The following is a 21,763-nucleotide window of genomic DNA, read 5'->3' as shown; positions in this document are numbered from 1 at the left end:
CTACAACAATAGTATAAGTTTCATTGTTTAAAAGTCTACAATTGTTATAAACTGATTTATTTTTTTGCCTTGATTGATCTTGCAAGTTTCTTACAAGAATCTTGCAAGTTTCGAATCAGCTTGCAAGATTCTTGCAAGTTTTAAATTAACCCTTCACTAGGTTAGCATGTAATTCATAGTTTATAGCACGTAGTTTGTATGTGCATATTTATATATCATATACTCTGTACTATATAATATATTCTTCACTGCTGATGCTTCGATATATAGTCAGTCCGATAAAATTGCAACGCTATTGAACGTTCCAAAGGTCAAAGTTCAATTTCATAACATGCAGATATCTAGCAAAACACTGTCCATTTGCATGCCCCGAGCTTTTCGAACTTTCGCTTGCGTTGCAACTTTATGGTACTTACTATACACATAACTGTCTAGAGATCGGTGGTTGTAGTGAAACATATATTCTAGACTTTTAGTTGCTCATATTTGGTTGCGACTTCTTGTCAGATGTTTTTGGGAAAGAGTAACTCTCTGGTTTTTGGCGGTAGTTTTAATCATCAGCAAATGTCATGCTTTTCTTGAGTTCCAAAGGTCATTGGGAACATGCTCCAAGAAGGAGGGCAGGGGTTGGAGATCATCTTGATTGTCGTTTGATCCGATATCCTTGAACCTATATAATTGGAATGAAAATACTGTAAGGGCAATAACATCAAAGGGGGTGGATGTAGCTCATGTTGCCTAAGACCGAAGCGAAAAATTTGAATTAAAAAACTACGGAGAAAAAACCCGTGCGAGGCCGGCGACAGGACGCATGAACGAGCCGTAAGCCGTTTTTACTTTGGCAACTCGTACTTCGCCGTCTCGTCCAGGGGATGTTTTCACAACTCTTCCAAGGGGCCAGATTCCTCTCGGCATCAAGTCCTTGAGTACCCACACAACATCTCCTAATTTCAGAGGAGGCTGGTTGTTGTCTGTCCATTTACGTCTCTTGAGTAATGTCGGCAGGTACTCCTTAATCAAACGCCGCCACACGTGGTTCATCAACTGCTGCACGTGCTTCCAGTTCTTGAAACTAGCTGGCTGTTGGTCTCCAAAGTTTCCGGGTGGCAAGGAACTGTAAGGGCGTTGAATGAGGAAATGGTTAGGAGTGAGTGGTTCTTCGTTTTCAGGCTGATCAGCAACGTTTGTGAGGGGTCTGGAATTCAGGATTGCTTCGACTTCTACCATTATTGTCTCAAAGATGTCGAAGGAGAGACGCTTAGATCCTAGAATGATTAAGAGTGTCCTTTTGGCTTTCTGAATCAATCGCTCCCACACGCCACCGAAATGAGGGCCGTATGGTGGGTTAAATTTCCATGTAGTTTTGACTGCGGCTAGGGCTTTATAAATCTTGTCTTTGTCTAAAGCATTAACCGACTTCTTCAGCTCTTCGGAGGCGCCAATAAATGTTTTTCCATTATCGCTGTACAATAAAATAGGTTGGCATCTTCGGCAGGTGAATCGTCGATATGCATTGAGGAAGGTGTCTGTATTTAAATCTGGACATGTTTCTAAATGGACTGCTCGCGTAACGAGGCATGTAAAAATAAGTCCATAATGTTTCTCTATTTTGCTTTGTTTGTCCTCAATATAAAACGGGCCTTAAAAGTCCAGTCCTGTGTTGGCAAACGGAAATTTGGTTTTTCTGCGGGGAAGCGGGAAGCAGGAAGTGGGGCCATTATTGGTTGTATATTTTGAGTGTCAAAATGGCGACACAGAAAACATCGGTATTTTATTGAAAGTTGTGTTTTTCGAAGTCCAATGACGTAGTAGCGTTGTTGTACGAATGCTTTGACCGGTTCTGTTGCTTGATGAGCACAAATTCTGTGTACTTGTTCAAGGTATAGTCTCGCAATCTTTTCCTTTGCGTCCAAGATTATTGGACATTTTTCGATCTCCAATTCTGTTGGAGCAAATAGGAGACGGCCACTAAATCGTAGGAGTCCGTTTTGGTCAATTATTGGATTTAAGATTCTCAGTTTGCTCTTGGCGTCTAATTTTTGTGTTCTTTTTAGTGCGTTGATTGTTGAGGAAAAAGTATTGTTTTGAGACAACTTCAGCAGAAAATGCTGAGATAAACAAACATCATCTTTTGTGTATTGGCTTTTGTCGGAACGATTCTTCTTAGCTCTGTAAATTAAATTGAAGACAGTTGCGAGGGTTAAAAGTAGCTTATTCCATGTTGAAAAGCGGTTTGGGTCTAGAACAGGTTTGATTGGTGTTTTTGTATTTCTGGTTACGGAACCTACGGTTGAAATCTTTTTCAAATCTTTCCAAGAACTTTCAGTGTTTTGCAAAAATTGAGGTGCTGTAAGCCATTTCGGGGGGACTTCTGATGGCTCAAAGCCACGCGTTCCATGGTCGGCTGGATTAAAATTAGTTGGGACATCACTCATCAGTTTTAGTTGTTTTCTTAATTTCTTCAAGTCGATTTGAGAAGAAAACGTTTTGTTTCTTAGTTGAACTGATCCAATCTAAGACAACACGACTATCAGTCCACAAGTAGACTTTTTCAAATTTTAATGTCATTTCAGTTTGTATCAGTGTGCGGAGGCGTGTACCTAAAACGGCTGCTTCGAGTTCTAATTTTGGCACACTAATTTGTTTTATTGGTGCAACTTTGCATTTTCCAAGCAGAAAATATGTTTGAAAGATTTCATCCTGTTTTTGGGTGCGAATGTAAGCAACTGCTGACAATGCAACGGTTGAGGCGTCAACAAAGACATGGAGCTGGTGATTATTTTCCTGATTCGTTGAGGAGTTCAACCATCTGGGGATTTCGATATCAGGCATTGCAAAGTAACTATCGAGCACTTTTTGTAAGTTGGAATGAAGTTCTGCGGGAAGTGGTTCATCCCACTTCTTACCTAGCTTCCAAACTTGTTGTAAGAGCATTTTGATTCTAATTGTGAGCGGGGGCAAAATTCCTAGGGGATCGAAAATTGTTGATACTAAGCTGAACATTTTCCTTTGTGTATACTCACTTGCATTTCGGGGAAAATGTTCTAATGTCTTCATTAGAAAACAGTCAGTTCTTGTATTCCGTTTCTGACCGAGGACTCTATTGATCTCTTTCAGTTCATCTCGATCTTCTTGCTCAATGAACCTTAGGGCTTCATGTTTGTTTGACAAAAATTTTGTCAAGCGAAAGCCACTTTTATGAAGGCTATCTTTAGTTTGGTTAATGGTGTCAATTGCTTCTTCTATAGATGGCAAAGAATGGATATAGTCGTCCATATAAAAATGGTTCTTTATTGCATTAACTGCTTTTGGAAATTCAATTGCATTATCTTCTGCTCAACGGTTCAGAACGACAATTGCACAAAATGGGGAGCAGGTTGCTCCAAAAAATAATCTGGTGAACTGGTATTGGTTAACCATCTCTTCATTGGGCCAGAGAAAGCGTTGTGCAGATTGGTCCTCACGCCTTATTGCTATCTGCATGAACATGCCTTCGATATCAGAGAGAATGGCAACTGGGTTTTCACGAAATCTCAGAAGAATTCCTACCGAGTTGTTCAGCAAATCTGGTCCTGTGATCAAATTGGAGTTCAAAGATTGTCCTCTAAACTTGGCCGCAGCATTTGCTACTCTGCGCACTATTCCGGGCTTGTTTGGATTAATCACTGGGTGATGAGCAAATACCAAATTTTCTCGGGTTCTGGCTGCTGCATTTCAACTGGCTTGACATAAAATTTTTGAAGATCTGTTGTGAGAGTTTGCTCATACAACTCTTTCAATTGGAGGTCATTACTGAGTCGCTTCTGAAGGCTTTTCAGCTGGCTGAGAGCTGCAAAATAATTATTTTCAATTCTCAATGGTTTTTTCCAAGGCAGTCCAATTTCGTACATCTCACCATTGTAGCTGATTGTTTTGTTCAATATATCAAGGGCTTCCTTGTCAACGGGATTTTTAGATTCAGGCTCGGGTTGAGTTCCTTCAGCTTCAATTTTCCAGAATTGCTCAAGCAATTCATAAAGAGGCTGATCGTCGGAGCTTCTTCGTGATACGTGGTACACGTACTGTTTCTGCTGGTGAGATCGTTGTTTGGGTTGCTTTTGCACTCTTTCATACTCTCCAGCTAGGGTCCATCCAAGCCTCGTCTTTACGCCGAAAGGCTGGTTTTTAGTTGCCGGGATGACTTCAACTGGATGTGCGAAAGCAAAAGTGTTTATTCCCAAAAGGGCACCGATTTTGCCTTCAGCTATTTCTGGGAAGTGAATGTGACGGAGTTCTTTGAATGCATCGCAAAGTTGGTTGAGTTCAAATGTATTAGCTGGTGCTACATTTAAACAAGGAGTGCTATAAGTGGTTGTCATTTGAAACTTTTGATCCAAATTTTCGTAGGATGCAACTGTCACTTGTTCAGAAATTTTTGAAAGTGGCATATCATGCTCTGTGTTAAGATACTGAAGCGTAGTTGCTTCTTGATCTTCGCATGGAAGAGCAAGGAACTCTGTGATTTTGTCAAGTATGAAAGTAAATTGGCTTCCTGGATCGATCAGAGCGTACGTATCGAAACCTTTTTTTGCCGTTTAGAAAAGATACTGGGATAAGTTGAAGTTGTTCGAACCATTCTTTTCGTGTAGACTGTAGATGATTCACGCTAAAACTTTGGTTGGCATTGTTCAAATTAGCGCGCTGAAATTGATTCTGATTTTTGTTTGCAAAAGACTGTCCTGAGTGGCTCTGTTGTGATTTGGATGGGGATTTGGAGGCGCTTGCGTTGTTGTTACTTCCTGGTTCACATTGCTGTTTGACAAGCTGATTTGCTTGGTTGGTAACACTTGTACCTGTGGAATTGCTGGTGGCAAAAGCAGCTGGTGGACGCTTGATAATTTTAGCAGGGTCATGCAGTGTTGTGTGGTGGTATCCGCTGCATGTTTGGCAGCGTTTTGTTGATGGGCAGTTTTGCTTCTTGTGTTTATTGCTCAAACAGTTCGAGCAAAGATTGCTCTTGCTTACAATGTCAAATCGCTGGTTTGGGCTGCATTGTTGGTAATTGGGACAGGTCGCTAGTATATGATTTCCTCGACATTTTTCGCAAGAACGCTTTGGTTGATATGAGTTGTTTAGGGGTGGAAATGGTGGAGCGCTAGGTGGTTTCACATTACCGCTACTGTTTATTGCTGTTGACTGATTTAGGCTAGTCGGCTGTGCTGGAAAACCTAAATTTTGGGTACTTAAATTTCTTGAGTGATTAACGCTGTTGTTCAAATTTCCAGAGATACTAAAGTTGTTTATACGAAGGTTATTTTGCTGGAAGTTTTCGCGGTTTATCTTATCGTACACATGTGCTTGAATTTCTAACCATTTCTGAATTCAACTAAAGTAGCTGGTGTTGGGATTGATGTAGGAGGATGTTATGCGGGACTTTTTCTTTAGCTTTCTTCATAATTGTTGAGCTCTGTAGGTCCGCTGTGTATCCCAGGTATTGGAAAGCTTGCACTAAACGTTTCAAGAACAAAGCAAAGGCCACAAAATTTTGCTTGTTATAGTTATTAGTTGATTTCCAGTTTTCCAATTGATTTATGAAGGCGTTCACCACTATTGTAGGATCACCAAAATTTGACATTAGTTCGTTTAAAGCTGTGCTATAACAAGCAGGATCACACGAATAAGCTTGGATAACATCTTTTGCTTTGCCAGTAGCTGCATTTTGCAAATAGGTGATACGGTGTGTGTCGGTGATACTGGTGTTGTTATGTACGAGGCAAAAAAAGTTATTTATCCTTTCGTGGTACTTCAATGGGTTGCCATTAAAGTTTTGAATTGTAAGAGGTGGTAACTTTATTGAGTGCTTACTTGTTGAATTCTGGCAATATGGAGCTGTGTTTGAGGTCCACGGTAAAGAATTGATTTCAAATGAAGGGTTTTTGAACCTTTCATTTGATATTGGATTCAATACGCTGGAAAATTGATGTGAATGTGCTAATTGTGGCTGGGGATTTTGCTCTACTGAAGGCAGTGCATGTGGGGGAAACGTTGAGATTGAACGAAGAATTGGAACACTTTCAGTTATTGTTTTTGAACAGGCGGTTTGTTGAACACCGAATGGGTTGACAGGCTCAATGCCTACGGTATTGACTTGTGACTGTGGCTAAGGTTGAGTGAAGTTTCCAGGTAAATTTTTATTCTCTGTGTTTTTCGATTCCTGTCTTTTATGCCATGGTAAAGAAAATATGTTAGATGTTTGAAAATTGATTGCGTTTTGGCAGAAATTTTCGTAAAACTGATTAAAGTTTGTCATTGTGTTACTCAGTTCAATTGGTTGTTTTGTCTGTTGCGGATCAAAATTTAGATTCTGTGCTTTTTCTTGACTGTAATATTTGACAAAACTGGGATTCATCAAGCGGGGATTATGTGTTCCTTGGAATTGGGAACAACCCATGCTCTTTGGTTCAAACGTTTGCGTCTGAAACCGTTCCTCGGCGATATCTCGAGAAAATTACGATAACATATTTTTTGACTGTAATTGATTATTAAGGTTTTCCTGAGGAAAACCGTTTTGAAAGTTATTTTGCGTGCTAACAAAACTGAGTGGCTGGATTGAATCATTGTCTGCTTTAAACTGCTGCTGGTTGACTGTAAAATTATCAACAGCAGATAACGTTGTATCACTGAGAGCAAAACGATCGGGAGTTTTTGCGACTGTCGTCTCAGGTTTCGCAAAAGTTTTATCCGAGTGTTTTACTTCTGTTTTGGAATCAACTGTCAATTGGTCTGAATAAACTTGTTGTACTCATTGCAATAGAAGGGGGATTCTCGTTGCCATTTAAAAACTTTGAAAAACAGGGGGGGTTTCTCCGGTCTCGGTGGGAGAGGTGGTGTTTTGTTGGAGAATGATGAACGTTCTGGGTTGCTTGCTTCTGGAATCTCGTTCATTGATGGTGAGCATCTCCGTGAGATTGGATATCTGGCAGTCGTATGAGCTGTTACACTGACATCATCGCGTATCCTAGTTGAAGATTGGCTGAGTAGTCCATCGTCATCTAAACTGTCAATTTCGTGTTCAAATTTCTCTAGCCGTGACAGAAAGTTTGAATATCGTTCCATGACAGATGAAGTACTGCTGGAGTTCGGACTTTCTTTTAACACGGCATCAAGTGTTGTTTTCAGCTCGTCAACATTTGATTTTGCTTTATTGATGAGCAGGGTGAGTTATCTGAAACTCTTTCGCTAATCAATTGCAGATTGTAAGAGGTCCAGCTTGCTTTTCAAACTCAGCTCTGCAATTTTGAGTTTGTTTAAGGCGTACTGGCGACTTTGACTGTTCTTCTTTGTCATATTGTTGGTCTTTTTCGTACTAACAGGTAAAAAACGGCTTCGAAACCGGAGCGATGCAAATTTCAAAGTCGAAAAACAATAATTATGACACTGTGAGGCTAATCAGCCCCAGTTTTTGTTTTTAAAACACGACGCAGCTTTTCTGAAAAATAGAATCCTATTGTTTTTTTATACTAAATCTAGCTAGTTTTATCTAAAAAAAAAGAAAAATAAACGTGTGCGCGCGCTTGTTTCGTTATTTCAATAAACACGACCAAATAATTGCTAAAACTTGGGGAAAATAAGATTTCCTTATGAGTATAATAAGTGTATGGCTCTTGAATAGTTTTTTGTTACAATCTTTTACAAGTACAAAACCTTTTTTGAAAAAGGACAAAACGCTTAGAGGCTGTTACTGCTTAGTAACTGTGTTGAAAATGTTTAAAGTTTTTTTATTGCGGTGCGAATAGGCAACGTGAGCTACAGACAAGCAGACAAGACAACTCGACTTGTACTGGGGCTCGTTTGAAATTCTTTCCTCTTAAATTGAACTGCTTGCTTCTTGTTTTCTTTTCAAAACTTTTGAAATCTTTACTTTGAGAATTCCTTCCGCCCTTGTGACTGCTGACACTAAGTTTTGAAGATCATCTACTATGGTAACTACTGACACCAAAAATACTCTCTCCTTCTATCTGGTGACTACTGAGACCAAAAAGAGGGGCAAAGGGACTTCTTTCGGCAACTTCTGAGACCGCGGACAAAAAAGGAAGAGACGTTTGAGTTATCCTCAAGGAAGTATTTGTGTGAGCAAATTTAAGTGGGGAAATATTTCGAGCTTTTGATTTTCTTGCTTTTGATCTAATGAGAAAAATGTTCTTAGTTTTTCCTCTTTTTTGTTTTTTTTTCTTGAAGTTGTTTTCAGTGCATACTACCTCATTAACTACGCGCGCGGCTAGTAGTATGCACAAATTGAAAGCAAAAATGTGATTGTCTGGTTTTCTTAAGAATAAAGTTTTGCAAAAGTGATAAAATTTATTTATCAGCTTGTTTTGAAATAAACTGAGGGGGTGCGATCAACAGGTTTTCTGGGACTAATAAATGTTTTAACCAAAACTTTGGGAAAACGTTTTTAATTTTTTTTTTGAGTGAAAGAAGCAATTTTGCCAATTTTTTGTTGCCTCTTTTCTAAAAGTTAAATTGATAAACTAATTTTAATGCTCGAATCATAACAAACTGAGGGGCCCAATCAATAGGTTTTCTTGGATCTACTAATTGTTTGTATCATAACGTCAAGAAAACATTTTTTGAATTTTTAAGGTCAAAGAAGCAATTTTTGCCAAATTCTCGTTGTCTCTTTGCTAAAAGGCAAAGTCCATAAACTAACTTTAAAACTTGTGTTATAGCAAACTGAGGGGCCCAATCAATAGGTTTTCTTGGATCTACTAATAGTTTATATCATAACGTCAAGAAAACGTTTTTTGAATTTTTAAAGTCAAAGATTCAATTTTTGCCAAACTCTAGTTGCCTCTTTGTTAAAATGCAAAACCCATCAACTAATTTTAAAACCGGTATAATAACAAATTGAGGGGGCCCAATCAATAGGTTTTCTTGGATCTACTAATTGTTTGTATCATAACGTCAAGAAAACCTTTTTTGAATTTTTAAGGTCAAAGAAGCAATTTTTGCCAAAGTCTCGTTGTCTCTTTGCTAAAAGGCAAAGTCCATAAACTAACTTTAAAACTTGTATTATAGCAATCTGAGGGGCCCAATCAATAGGTTTTCTTGGATCTACTAATAGTTTATATCATAACGTCAAGAAAACGGTTTTTGAATTTTTAAAGTCAAAGATGAAATTTTGCTAAATTCAAGTTGCCTCTTTTCTAAAATGTTAAAATGATAAACTAACTTTAATGCTCGAATCATAGCAAACTGAGGGGGCCCAATCAATAGGTTTTCTTGGATCTTCTAATAGTTTATATCATAACGTTAAGAAACCTTTTTTTAAATTTTTAAAGTCAAAGATGAAACTTTGCTAAATTAAAGTTGCTTCTTTTCTAAAATGTTAAATTGATAAACAAACTTTAAATCTCGAATTATAGCAAACTGAAGGGGCCCAGCAGTAGATTTTCTTGGATCTACTAATAGTTTATATCATAACGTCAGGAAAACTTTTTTTGAATTTTTAAGGTCAAAGAAGCAATTTTTGCCAAATTCTAGTTGCCTGTTTGTTAAAATGCAAAACCCATAAACTATTTTTAAAACTGGTTAATAACAAACTGAGGGGGCGCAATCAATAGGTTTTCTTGGATCTTCTAATAGTTTATATCATAACGTCAAGAAAACTTTTTTTGAATTTTTAAAGTCAAAGATGAAACTTTGCTAAATTAAAGTTGCTTCTTTTCTAAAATGTTAAATTGATAAACTAACTTTAAATCTCGAATTATAGCAAACTGAGGGGGCCAGCAATAGATTTTCTTGGATCTACTAATAGTTTATATCATAACGTCAAGAAAACATTTTTTGAATTTTTAAGGTCAAAGAAGCAATTTTTGCCAAATTCTAGTTGCCTCTTTGTTAAAATGCAAAACCCATAAACTAATTTTAAAACTGGTATGATAACAAACTGAGAGGGCCCAATCAATAGGTTTTCTTGGATCTACTAATAGTTTATATCATAACGTCAAGAAAACATTTTTTGAATTTTTTAAGTCAAAGATGCAATTTTTGCCAAATTCTAGTTGCCTCTTTGTTAAAATGCAAAACCCATAAACTAATTTTAAAACTGGTATAATAACAAACTAAGGGGGCCCAATCATTAAGTTTTCTTGGATTTATTAAAAAGTTTTCATTAAAAGGTTGGAATAACTTTTTTTGATTTTTGGCGCTCAAAAAGCACTTTTGCAAATTTTTTGTTTTTTGAGCAAAAAATTTACATAAACAACTAGACTTTAAAAAAGTCAATTTAAGGTCCAATTGAGGTGTTCTATTCAACTACTAATTTTACTGTTATGTAGATTTTTTGCGACAAATTCAGAAAAATGTTTTTTAATTTTTCTGATGCAAAAAACGCGATATCGTTTTTTTGTACAATCTGTGTGTTTTTTGCTGCTAAATGCTGACATGTGGTTTCTCATGGCTATTTTTTTCATAAAGCATCGACAAAAGCTCGTTGGGGGACAATTTTCATGTTTTTGAGATTTTTGTCGCAAAAAAATTCAAGTATTTTTTTTTTGATACGTCTAACCGGGGACTTCTGAGGCGACGTCTGGGACCTCGGGCTATCATCTTTTGGTGACGTCTGCAACCAAAAAAAGTCAAGCCTTCTTGATCGGGTGACGTCTGGAACCAAAAAAAAAATCAGGCCTTCTTGATCGGGTAACGTCTGGAACCCTTGATAAGAAATCGTCTTGGGGGCTTTTCTTGATGCAGCCGCTTGGGGGCTTTTCTTGATGCGGCCGCTTCTTCCTCTGACGCTCTGACACTTGGAGTGGTCAGGTTTGTTTTTGTTGTAACTGGTGGTCAGGTAGACCTTGGCACGGATTCTTGTCTTGGGGGGGTTTTCCTGATGCAGCCGCTTGGGGGCTTTTCTTGATGCAGCCGCTTCTTCCTCTGACGCTCTGACACTTGGAGTGGTCAGTTTTGTTTTTGTTGTAACTGGTGGTCAGGTAGACCTTGGCACGGATTCTTGTCTTGGGGGGTTTTCTTGATGCAGCCGCTTGGGGGCTTTTCTTGATGCAGCCGCTTCTTCCTCTGACGCTCTGACACTTGGAGTGGTCAGGTTTGTTTTTGTTGTAACTGGTGGTCAGGTAGACCTTGGCACGGATTCTTGTCTTGGGGGGGGGGGGTTTCTTGATGCAGCCGCTTGGGGGCTTTTCTTGATGCAGCCGTTTCTTCCTCTGAGGCTGTGACACTTGGAGTGGTCAGGTTTGTTTTTGTTGTAACTGGTGGTCAGGTAGACCTTGGCACGGTTTCTTGTCTTGGGGGGGGGGGGGGGGGGGGTGTCACCCTCTTTGTTAAAAAAAAATTCCGTTTCAGAAGGTAGACTATGTTTCTTAATCACGGAGGTAGGTCTCCATTTTATGTAGTGAAACATATATTCTAGACTTTTAGTTGCTCATATTTGGTTGCGACTTCTTGTCAGATGTTTTTGGGAAAGAGTAACTCTCTGGTTTTTGGCGGTAGTTTTAATCATCAGCAAATGTCATGCTTTTCTTGAGTTCCCAAGGTCATTGGGAACAGTGGTTGAATTCTCACAAGTTCACTGTTTTGAGTCTACGATTCTGCATTGCTTGAGAATTGAGTTTACGCACGCCCAGTTTTGATACTGGCTTGGAGTTAGGTACAGGAAAAAAAGAGGGGGTGAAAACTCATTTCAAGTACATTCACATTACACTATACAAGAATTTTGTCAGTGTTTTAAGTGTCATGTAGGATAAGAGATTCAATTATGACCGACTTAGTATGATTGCTAGAATTTTGTATGATGGGCAACCAGGGGATAAAGACTTTGTTTTCAGTGCTACCAATCCTGCAGATAACATTTCTGTCTACCCTGTTTGGGGAGGGATACATCTGGTATGGTATCGACATAATCCAGAGGAACATGCACTGGCACATAGCAGAGATCAAGCCAGTCAGATTCCCAATTGTGGCTTGGTGCGACTTCTTCAGAATTGTGCCTGGAAACCTACAGCTGTACGTATTCAGTTATGAATTGCTTCAATAAAAATTTGAAATCTTTTTAATACTAACCTTCCTTATTTTTTCTCTCGCTATCACTTTAATTTTGATCTCCACTGAATAACTTTTGGAATAAATATAATGAAATTTCTCTTCCGACTATGAGACGCCTGAAAACGGACCTTATGGTCTAATGGCGATCTTTCTGGTGCACCTTTTTCATTTTTTATGTATTGATCATGTGTAAGTCTATTTATTCTGTAAAGACACCAGTAAACAATTTATTATAAACAATTTATTAATAAAACAATTGTACTGAAGTGTGCTACACTCAGTAACACTATTTGATAATCTTAGTGCTATTTTGAGAATTTACGTTATAGTGCGTGAAGCACAAACTTGATTTGGACAAAGTCCATGTTAACGTGTGAACAAATTACTAAGTAGTTTTGAATAAGCTACTATTTTAAGATCACTAACTAAAACTGAGAATACTATGACGTGATATTATCACGCCACACAGATAACACCAAATTAACCTTGGTAACTCTGTCGACACTGTTATCTCTATCCAATAGCATACTAGAGAACCACGTGTCAGCAAGTATAAAAGGAGCTTGCACGCTCAACCACCAACACTTTTTGGTCCCTGATAACTTCTGATTTTAAAATCATACTCCCGTATTGCTCCCTTGCTCAATCTCAGCTTACTTGAGATATTTTTCAAACTTAGAATATTTTGTGACTTGTTCTTAACTAAGAACTCTCTAAGTCATAAAATATTAACTTAGCACAAATTTGGAAATCAGGTAAGTTTAACTTAACTTCTATAAGTTATAATTTAACGTCTCTTAAACTCTATCTAAGTTATAAGTTAACTTAGAATAACTCAACCTGTACTATTTAGTGCTATCTCAGTCTTAACAACTTTAATTATTCTATCCCTTCATGCTCGGTTCATAATTGATGCTGTTTAACATAACTTATTAATTCATATTTGCATTTAACTTTCTTTAATACTTAACTATATACCAAGAGTAGAACTAGGGGTTGAACTCTCAAGTTATACATGTGGTCCCGCGATTAACCCCGTCGTTTAAGTATCTAATGTACGGACCAGCAGTATAAATGGTGGTCCCAGAGAGGCGACTTCAATTTAACTTGTTCATTTAATACAGAGAGGCGACTTCAATTCAACTTGTTCATTTAATATAGAGAGGCTACTTCAATTTAACTTGTTCATTTAATATAGAGAGGCTACTTCAATTTAACTTGTTCGATTAATATAGAGAGGCAACTTAATTTTACTTGTTCATTTAATATAGAAAAGGCAATCGCAATTTAACTTGTTCATTTAAACTATCAGAGAAGCCTGCCTAAATTTAACTTGTTCACTTATTGTAGAAAAGCCATTAAATTAACTTGTGTAAGTTAACTAGTCAAAGAGCTTCTCACTAAAATCCTTTTTTGATTTCGATTTAAACTATTCCTCTGTTCTTAATAATTCTAATACAATAACTTCAGTCCTTTAAACATTGACCAGTCCTGGTGGTAGTACTCCTCCACCTGCCGTTACTCCCCCACCTGAAACTCCCATAACACATCCAAATCTTTCACTTGTATCTTTTTCAGGCAATGATCCTAATCAGGATGCCACTTCTTTTTGGAACTCTGTAGAAAACAAAATACTCTTTTCACTAGGAACTAGGCCTACAGCACCCTCTGCACAAACTAGCTATGATAAAAGGCAACAATCCTTATTCGGCTCACTTTTAACTGATACAGCACTAGAATGGTTTGAAAGTGAAGTCACAGATGCTACAGATTGGAATACTTTAAAAGATGAATTTATAAAAAGATTCACAGACGGTAGAGACCAATTTAGATTTAGACTTGAGGTTGAGAACACATTTAGGCAAGAAGGAGAATTAATAAAGAACTATCTACATAGAATAAAGAGTGGAGTTGATAAAGGTTGGCCAGAAAAGATACCAACAAGTATTGAAGGTGATGACAATATAAGAAAGGAGAAAGAAATCCAACCAGAGACAACGAAGTCAGAAATACATAGATTTTGCTATAAGAGGACTAAGACCACAAGGTTTAAAACGCAAAGCGCACGAGAAACTTATTGAGAATCCTTCAATAACTTGACACAGTTTGTTGATCACTTAGTCGTAAAGGACTTAACATTTTCTGTAACAACAGAATCTAGTGGAGCTACAGGCATAGATAAACTTAAAACACTCGAGAGCAAAATTAACGATTTAACCAGTCTTTTCAAAAGCAACGAAGTGAATGCTATAGATACTCGTAGGCCTAGAGAGCCAAACATAAAAGGCAGACCTAACAGTACTAGATTCTGTGATTATTGCAGAAGCAATGGTCATTCCATCTCTAGATGCACAAAGAAGCAGATAGATGATAGTGTTAACAAATTGAGAAAGGAACTAGTTGAACCAAGAAGGCCAAATATAACGTTCTCTAATGATTATAGAAAGAATAATCGAGGCAATGCAAGATTCAATGGTCCTAGAAACCAAGGCTATCAACCAAGAGGTGGCTACTCAAACTATAATCCTAGGTTCAACAAGCCTAACTATCAACCACAAAACACATCTTTCAGCAGTTATGGCAATAGATTCACTCAACCATACGAACAAACTTTCCCTCAGCAAAATACCTATAGAAATAATGAACCAAACCTTGAACAACAATCACCATCACCACAACAACAGCAACAGCCACAACAAGGTGCTAGCTTCTATACACCAAATAGAAATAACAATTTACAACAAAGACAACCAAAACCCAACAATATTCAGCAACAACCAAATCAAATAAGTTTCGTTGAAGGCGACGATGACTACGTAAATGCTATAACGGACTTCTTTCCTTTAAACTTTTGAAGTCTCCGAACGCTACTAAAGAAAGTATTACTAAGTCAAGAATTTATCTCAATTTATATCACTTTGCCACCGGAGACATTAAAAATAATAGTGGTTTAGAAGTAGAGTTCATGATTGATCCAGGATCAACTTGCACTATCATCAATCATCCTACATACCTTGCTCTAGTAAACCTTGGACAAAATTTGCATTTACAAAATACAAATTGTGATTCAAAGACATATACTGGTTCATCAATCAGAATGCTTGGCTACACAACTATTCAATCTAGCTTCGAAACTGACGGTAGATATACAGTCCCCCATAAAGTATTCGTTACTAAAGAACAGAGACAGAACATAATAGGTATTGATTTTTGTCATTTGTTTCTAAAAGCACTTCACTTCGATATCCCCGCAGTAGAATTAAAAACTGAGAGAAACCTAATTTGCTACGGCTCACTCAACAATGAGAAAGATTACCCATACATAACTGAGATGACTGCTTTAAACATAGCTCAACCACTCTTTCTACAACAGAAAAGTACACAATTGCACAAGCAAAAGCACCCCAGTCAAGCCTTATTTCCAACAGGAACATATTTCATGCCCCATATTAACGTTGCAAAAACTGACCTAGTCTTTGTGAACACAATTTGTCCACAACCTGAAGAATTTCTACCCATATTTATGGAGAATCAAAAGAATCACCCAATACAGATAAATAGAGGAATAATAGGTTATGCTATGTGTGATATAACTGACAAACCTATACAAAGATACAATATCAAAAACTGTGCCGAATTTACAAGTACAATACTAAACGAAAGTGAGGACTATAACAGTTGCTTCATACTGAACACAGTAGTAAACAATTTACAAGAAGGACAGCAAATCCAAACTAATTCTTGCATTTGATATATAGATTTTCGTACCCAATCTATATTTGACTCTAATATGCCTATAGCGCACACGATATCCTCAGATGCAGAAATGAGAAAAGGTTTTGCTAACACAATCTCCAAAAGAATACCCTTATTAAAGGACTACTGTAAGAGTAGAAACTGTGATATAGGTGACATAATAACTTTCAGAGCAGATAATAACTTAGTATACAATCTCATCACTAAGGCTAATCATTATGAGAAGCCAACAATTAATACAATCAAAACAACACTACTTGCTATGAGAGATCATGCACTAGGACTAAATTTACGCTGTATAGCGATGCCAAAAATAGCTTGTGGTTTAGACGGAATGGATTGGAGAGAGATATATTCTCTAATTGAACAAACATTTAAGAATTCAGGAATAACTATAAATGTGTATACAAGCAAAGATGATATTGATAAACTACAAAAAGTAAAAACCAATACACTAGAACAGGAAGAGGTGCTCGAAATTATTGAGAGTGAGTTAATAGAAAAATGCAAAGAAGACGAGAGAGAACTAGCCACAGACTTCTCTACCGAAGCAAAAGAATTATGTAGACCTAAAGTCAACGAACAGTTTCCTAAGTTTAGAGATAAACTACATAGCAACCGAATCATAAATAAAGCAGTTAGTGATTTTGTAATTAAGCAAAATAGAAATACAGTTCAAGACATAGAGTATCTAGAAAGGTTCTTAGATAACTTTGATTTCACGCAAAGTGATTTGACTGATGATGAATTGTTTGAGTTGATAGAAATAATACTTCAGGATAATGATGTCTATTCACATCATAAGTATGATATTGGCAGAACTAAACATAAGTTCAATTTGCCCTTGAAGAAAGACGCAACCTTTAAAAAGCAACGACCAAGCAAAATACCCATTCATCTCAGAGATAAATTAGAAAGACTTATGGATGAATTAATTCAAGCAGGGATAATCAGAGAGCTAAATGAAAACGATGATATGAATAGTTGGTTTGTCAATCCCGTTATCATATTACCGAAGAAGGATTATGTAAAACTAGTCATTGATGCTAGATACCTAAACTCTATAACTGATACAAGTAATTCTAGTTGGCCACTCGAACCACTAAACGTTCTAATGACAAGAATAAACGGAACTATATTTACAAGTAGTGATTTGTCATCGGCTTATAATCAAGTACCACTAACTGAAGATACACAGAAGGTTACAAGTTTTATTGTAGGAGGCAGACAGTACACCTATCAAGTAGGATTTTATGGTCTTAAACCATTACCCAGTTTCTTTAGCAAACTAATGCGTTATGCATTTGGACCCCTTATAAAACGTAAACAAGCCATAACATACATAGACGATACTTTATTACAAGCTAAAGATAAGCGAGAAATGTTCACAATAGTAAGAGAGTATCACTTTTTGCTTCGAAAGGCAAACCTTAAGGCAGCCCCCGATAAAACAATGTTTTTCTTACGAAAAGTGAGATTTCTAGGACATGTTATATCTAAAGACGGACTATCGCCTATTGCTTCGCGCATAGATGATATTAGAAACCTAAAAACGCCAGAATCGAAAACAGAAGTTTTAAGAGTTTTAGGAATGATGGGTTTTTATCACACCTATATTTTGAACTTTCACATAGATGCAAAACCTCTATATGACCTAACTAAAGATACAACACTATTCAAGTGGTTACCAGAACACGAAAAGGTATTCACAGACCTTAAACAAAGATTCTGTCACGATATTTCTAACGCGTTTCCTTCTAATGACTATCCCTTTCATATACATGCTGATTCATCTAATTTAGGAACAGGCTGTGTTCTTATACAAGATTTTCCTGATAGAAAACGTATGATTTCAGCAAACTCGAGAGTATTTGATAAAGCTGAACAAACGATGTCCCCTCATCATAGAGAACACTGCGGAATAATATCTGCATTACAAACATATGAATTTTATGTTATTGGATCCCCTTTTCCAATTTACCTATATTGTGATCACAGACCAATTCTATTTATTTGGTCACGACGAGGACAAATGTCACATCGTTTCTTTAAGTATCAAGTTGTAATAACTAAGTTCCAAAACTTGCAAATTATATACACTGAAGGCAAAAACTTAGCGTTCCCTGACATTCTTAGCCGAAACGTTTCTTTAGCAGATGCTAAACTTTATGAACTAGAACACAAAGTGATACCTAAGGATATAAAGTTTCATATTAACGGAAAAGAAGTTAACTACTCTGTATTGCATCAAGACGATAAGGACGCATCAGCTAACGACTGTTATCCAATTATTGCTCAAGTCAAAGGCGAAAGAAAGAAACTTATTAATATAAATGATGAAGGTGACTTTAGCGTAGATGATGCACCAGACTACATAGATGAACACTGTAATGCTATACACAGTTTCTCTGATTGTTTTCGCTACGGCACACAAATAAATCAAATAAAGAAGTTAACTTCAGAACTAACTAGCGAGTATGATAATCATTAATATTCCGAGATAGAAGAAATAGCTGAAATAAGTGATGACCGAGAAGGTTATGATAACCAAGATTGGTTAGACTTAGTAGAAGGTAATATTGAAAACTCACTTATTGAACAATTAGAATCTGCTAAAGCCGACTATATCAGACGGACAAAATCTAAGAAACTTATTGAACCAGAAGCTTTTCAAAACATCTCAGAAAAGGATGTCCATACAGATACATTAGATTTAATAGCTAAAGTTACAGATTTTGCAAAAAACGCTAATCTTGACACCGATAATATTCTTGAAGAACAAGTAAACGAATCCGTGATAAATAAAGTTAGAGATTGGCTGAAAGTAGGCAAAGCTCCAGAAAAGGACTACATTATTAAACAATCTAAAGCACTACAAACCTATAGAAATAATTTCAACTTGTTGTTTTTAGAAAGTCAATATGATTTACTCTGTTATTCCGAACCTTGTGAAGACGGCTCTTTTGACGTTAGGATATGTGCACCACTTTCACTATTTATGAAAATATTCGAAGTCGCACATACGCATGAACTTAGTGGTCATAGAGCAGAAAGCACAACTTACAATAGAGTTAAGCGATATTTCTATTGGCCCGGTATGTTTAAATGGATTGAAATGTTAATGCTAGATTGCTTAAGTTGCCAAAATAATAAGTCAGCACGCAAAGATTTGAACGAAGCACCCTTAGAACCATGGGGACAACTAGAAGCTATACCCCTACATACACTTCATATTGATCATAAAGGTCCACTACGACCACTCAGTAAAGGAAATAGATTTTGTCTTGTAATAGTAGACGCTTTCTCTAGATTTATACAAGTATACCCTAGCAAGAATGCTGAAGCTCTCGAAACAGTAAATCAACTAGAGAAATTTATAACTACATTTGGTATACCGCAACAAATAGTACATGATAACGGCAAGGCTTTTATTAGTAATGATTTCGTTCACTACACAAATGAAATGGGAATTACACTATGCCCCCGAACTGCATATTCACCGTGGACTAACGGCAAAGTAAAAGTACAAAATAAACATTTGACTAATTACCTAAGACATTTTATTAGTAAAAGTGGATCTAATTGGTCCGAGTACACTAGTAAATTTGCATTTTCACACAATACTGCAGTAAACTACAGTACGGGATATACCCCTTATGAAATACTATTCGGAACGAAACCGCAAATACCCTTATCACTAAAGTTAGGACTACTACGAGATAATCAAAAGAAATGCACATCAGAGTATTGTAATAATCTACCGCCACACTCGCATAGTGAAGAAACTTGTAATAACAAAAAGATAGAGAAATTGTTACAAAACAGATTATCTAACGAAATGTTAAAGCGAGAGAATACATTTAAAACAATATACTCGAATACCTACACTAAATGTAGACAAACTACGAATAAAGCGCACAAGTATAGAAATAGATTTAAACTCGGAAAGCCTATACCTGAAGGTAGAAAAGTACTACTGGAAAATCACTCTAAAGGACTACTAAAGTCTAAAAAGCTACAAGAGCTACGCTCAGGCCCTTACACTGTGCAACGAGTGCTAACTAATACTACATATGAAATACAACAAGATAAAACAAATGAGAAGAAAACCGTGCATAGAAATCATATAGTACCTTATTACCAGAAAGAAGAAAAAATACAAGAGTTAGTTGAGAACTACGTAGTCCCAGACGACACTGACGATTATTATACTCAATATAACAAACATAATATAGCCAGATCTAATGCTAATAGAGGCGCACAACATATTGCTATTTCGCAGTGGCCCTTAGTAGAAACACAACCTACTATAAATTCTAATACTACACTACAACCACCTTATAATGTTGAGGCTACCCCAACAAAGGACTCAGGCTTAGAATCGCTACAAACACGAGCAGATAGTACTACGCATATACAAGGCACAAGCTCTTCTAATTTTCTACCCCCACGCATTTCAACCCCCTACCCTATGCAAAATATGTATTCACCTAATAGCCCACAGCAGGAAAATTTTTCTACACCACCTGATAATACTAGTAAATTTAAAGCTACACGCAAATTATTCCCCCAAGCAACGCATAATAGCCCCACATCATCACCTTATAATCCTACACCTACAGCATCACCTAATATATCTAATTTACCTGACGCAAATGAAGTATTGAGTAGACCTCAATGTAATAGAAAAGCACCTACATTCTTTGTTGAACCTATTCCTTCTGACTTGATACAGAAACTCAAAAAGAAATAGAGACACAAAATCTCTTTTAAATAATACCTTTTATTTTAAAAGTGCAACCGCGCGCAAAAAAACAATAAAAATAATAAAATTAAAATACACAAAAATAATAAAGGCGCAAACCAATAGTTAATGCGCAGAAGTTAACAAAAATATTTATTGAGCGATATTTAAGAATTTTTGTTTCTCTCCCCTTTTCAATTGCTTAGATGCTGCTTGATTACACCTCTCACGGTTCTGGCAACTAAGCTCTCCGTCTCAAAGACCAGACACTCCTTGTAATTGAGCTGTATCATTTTCAAATACAGCTCCTGTAGAGTGGGCCCTGTCTTTGGATCCCACCACGCATCCCTCAAGGTCCATAGCTGGTTTTCCCATTTCTCGTGCTTGTCGCACCACTTTGTCATGTCTTCTTCCCCCCTCTTAGCATATAGTTTTCCACAAAACTAAAATAACAATTTTTTTTACTAAAACAAAACTACTCAGTCATAATCTCCGGACCCCACTTTTACAGTTAAATTCTTGCAACCCCGATAAAGACCTAAATTAACTGCTAGTTAATTTGAGTAAAATTAACACTCACTTTTTTTCCGAAGAAGAACTCGATGACTTCTATAGTGTGCTTAGAGACACACTGAGTACACCTCATTTCCCATGGACTGTAGTTCCCACGTGCCCTCAGTATTCCCCACACCTCGTCGTCAGATAACACGAGAAACATATATTTATAACTTTGAGAAAAGAAATAAATAAATTCCGCTGGCCCTAGACCAGAAGTATCTTCATAAATAAAATGAAGGTACTGAGAGCGTCGGATTCGCTCTAGAGCTCCCGAAACAGGTTCCAACACCACTCCGCTCGAACTACATTTCCATCTGGCATTATCCAAATCCTCGCTGTTTTCAGCATTATCTCTAAGATAATTCTTAGTTTCCCAATTCATAATTCTTGAGAACGAAGGAGTAGAAATAGAATATATAAACGGAAATTGAAGAAGAAATGCAAAGTTTAAAATAAATTAAAGATTGAAAGTGAAATTAATGGTCAAGAACAAAATAAAAGTCAAAGATTAAGAAAAAGGAAGAATGAAAGTTTAAGGATTAAAAGAAAGAAAGTTAGATATGAAAAATCAGCAGGATAAAGAAATCAGAGAAAGTTTAAAGATTTGAATAAGAGACCAACTGTATAGTATGAACGTTTAAGGCAAAAAGCAAATAGCCCACTCAA

At 36.8% G+C, this 21,763-nt stretch overlaps 1 protein-coding gene across 5 annotated transcripts in view; it reads left to right on the top strand.

The window, feature by feature from the left end:
- LOC142340263 (innexin unc-9-like) overlaps window positions 1-12,046 on the top strand; it is a 33,692-nt gene extending 21,646 nt beyond the window's left edge. For all 5 annotated transcript variants that reach the window (XM_075390825.1, XM_075390826.1, XM_075390828.1 and 2 more), the window contains one exon: window positions 11,823-12,046. In XM_075390825.1, the coding sequence (XP_075246940.1) occupies window positions 11,823-12,031 (209 nt within the window). In that variant the 3' untranslated portion in view covers window positions 12,032-12,046. The remainder of the gene's footprint in view (window positions 1-11,822) is intronic.
- Window positions 12,047-21,763: the final 9,717 nt, after the last annotated feature.

This window comes from Convolutriloba macropyga, chromosome 5, assembly GCF_964194025.1.
Source record: "Convolutriloba macropyga chromosome 5, txConMacr16.3, whole genome shotgun sequence".
Taxonomy (NCBI): domain Eukaryota; kingdom Metazoa; phylum Xenacoelomorpha; order Acoela; family Convolutidae; genus Convolutriloba; species Convolutriloba macropyga.
The sequence above is the reverse complement of the archived record's forward strand: the minus strand, read 5'-3'. Positions and strand labels throughout refer to the sequence as shown.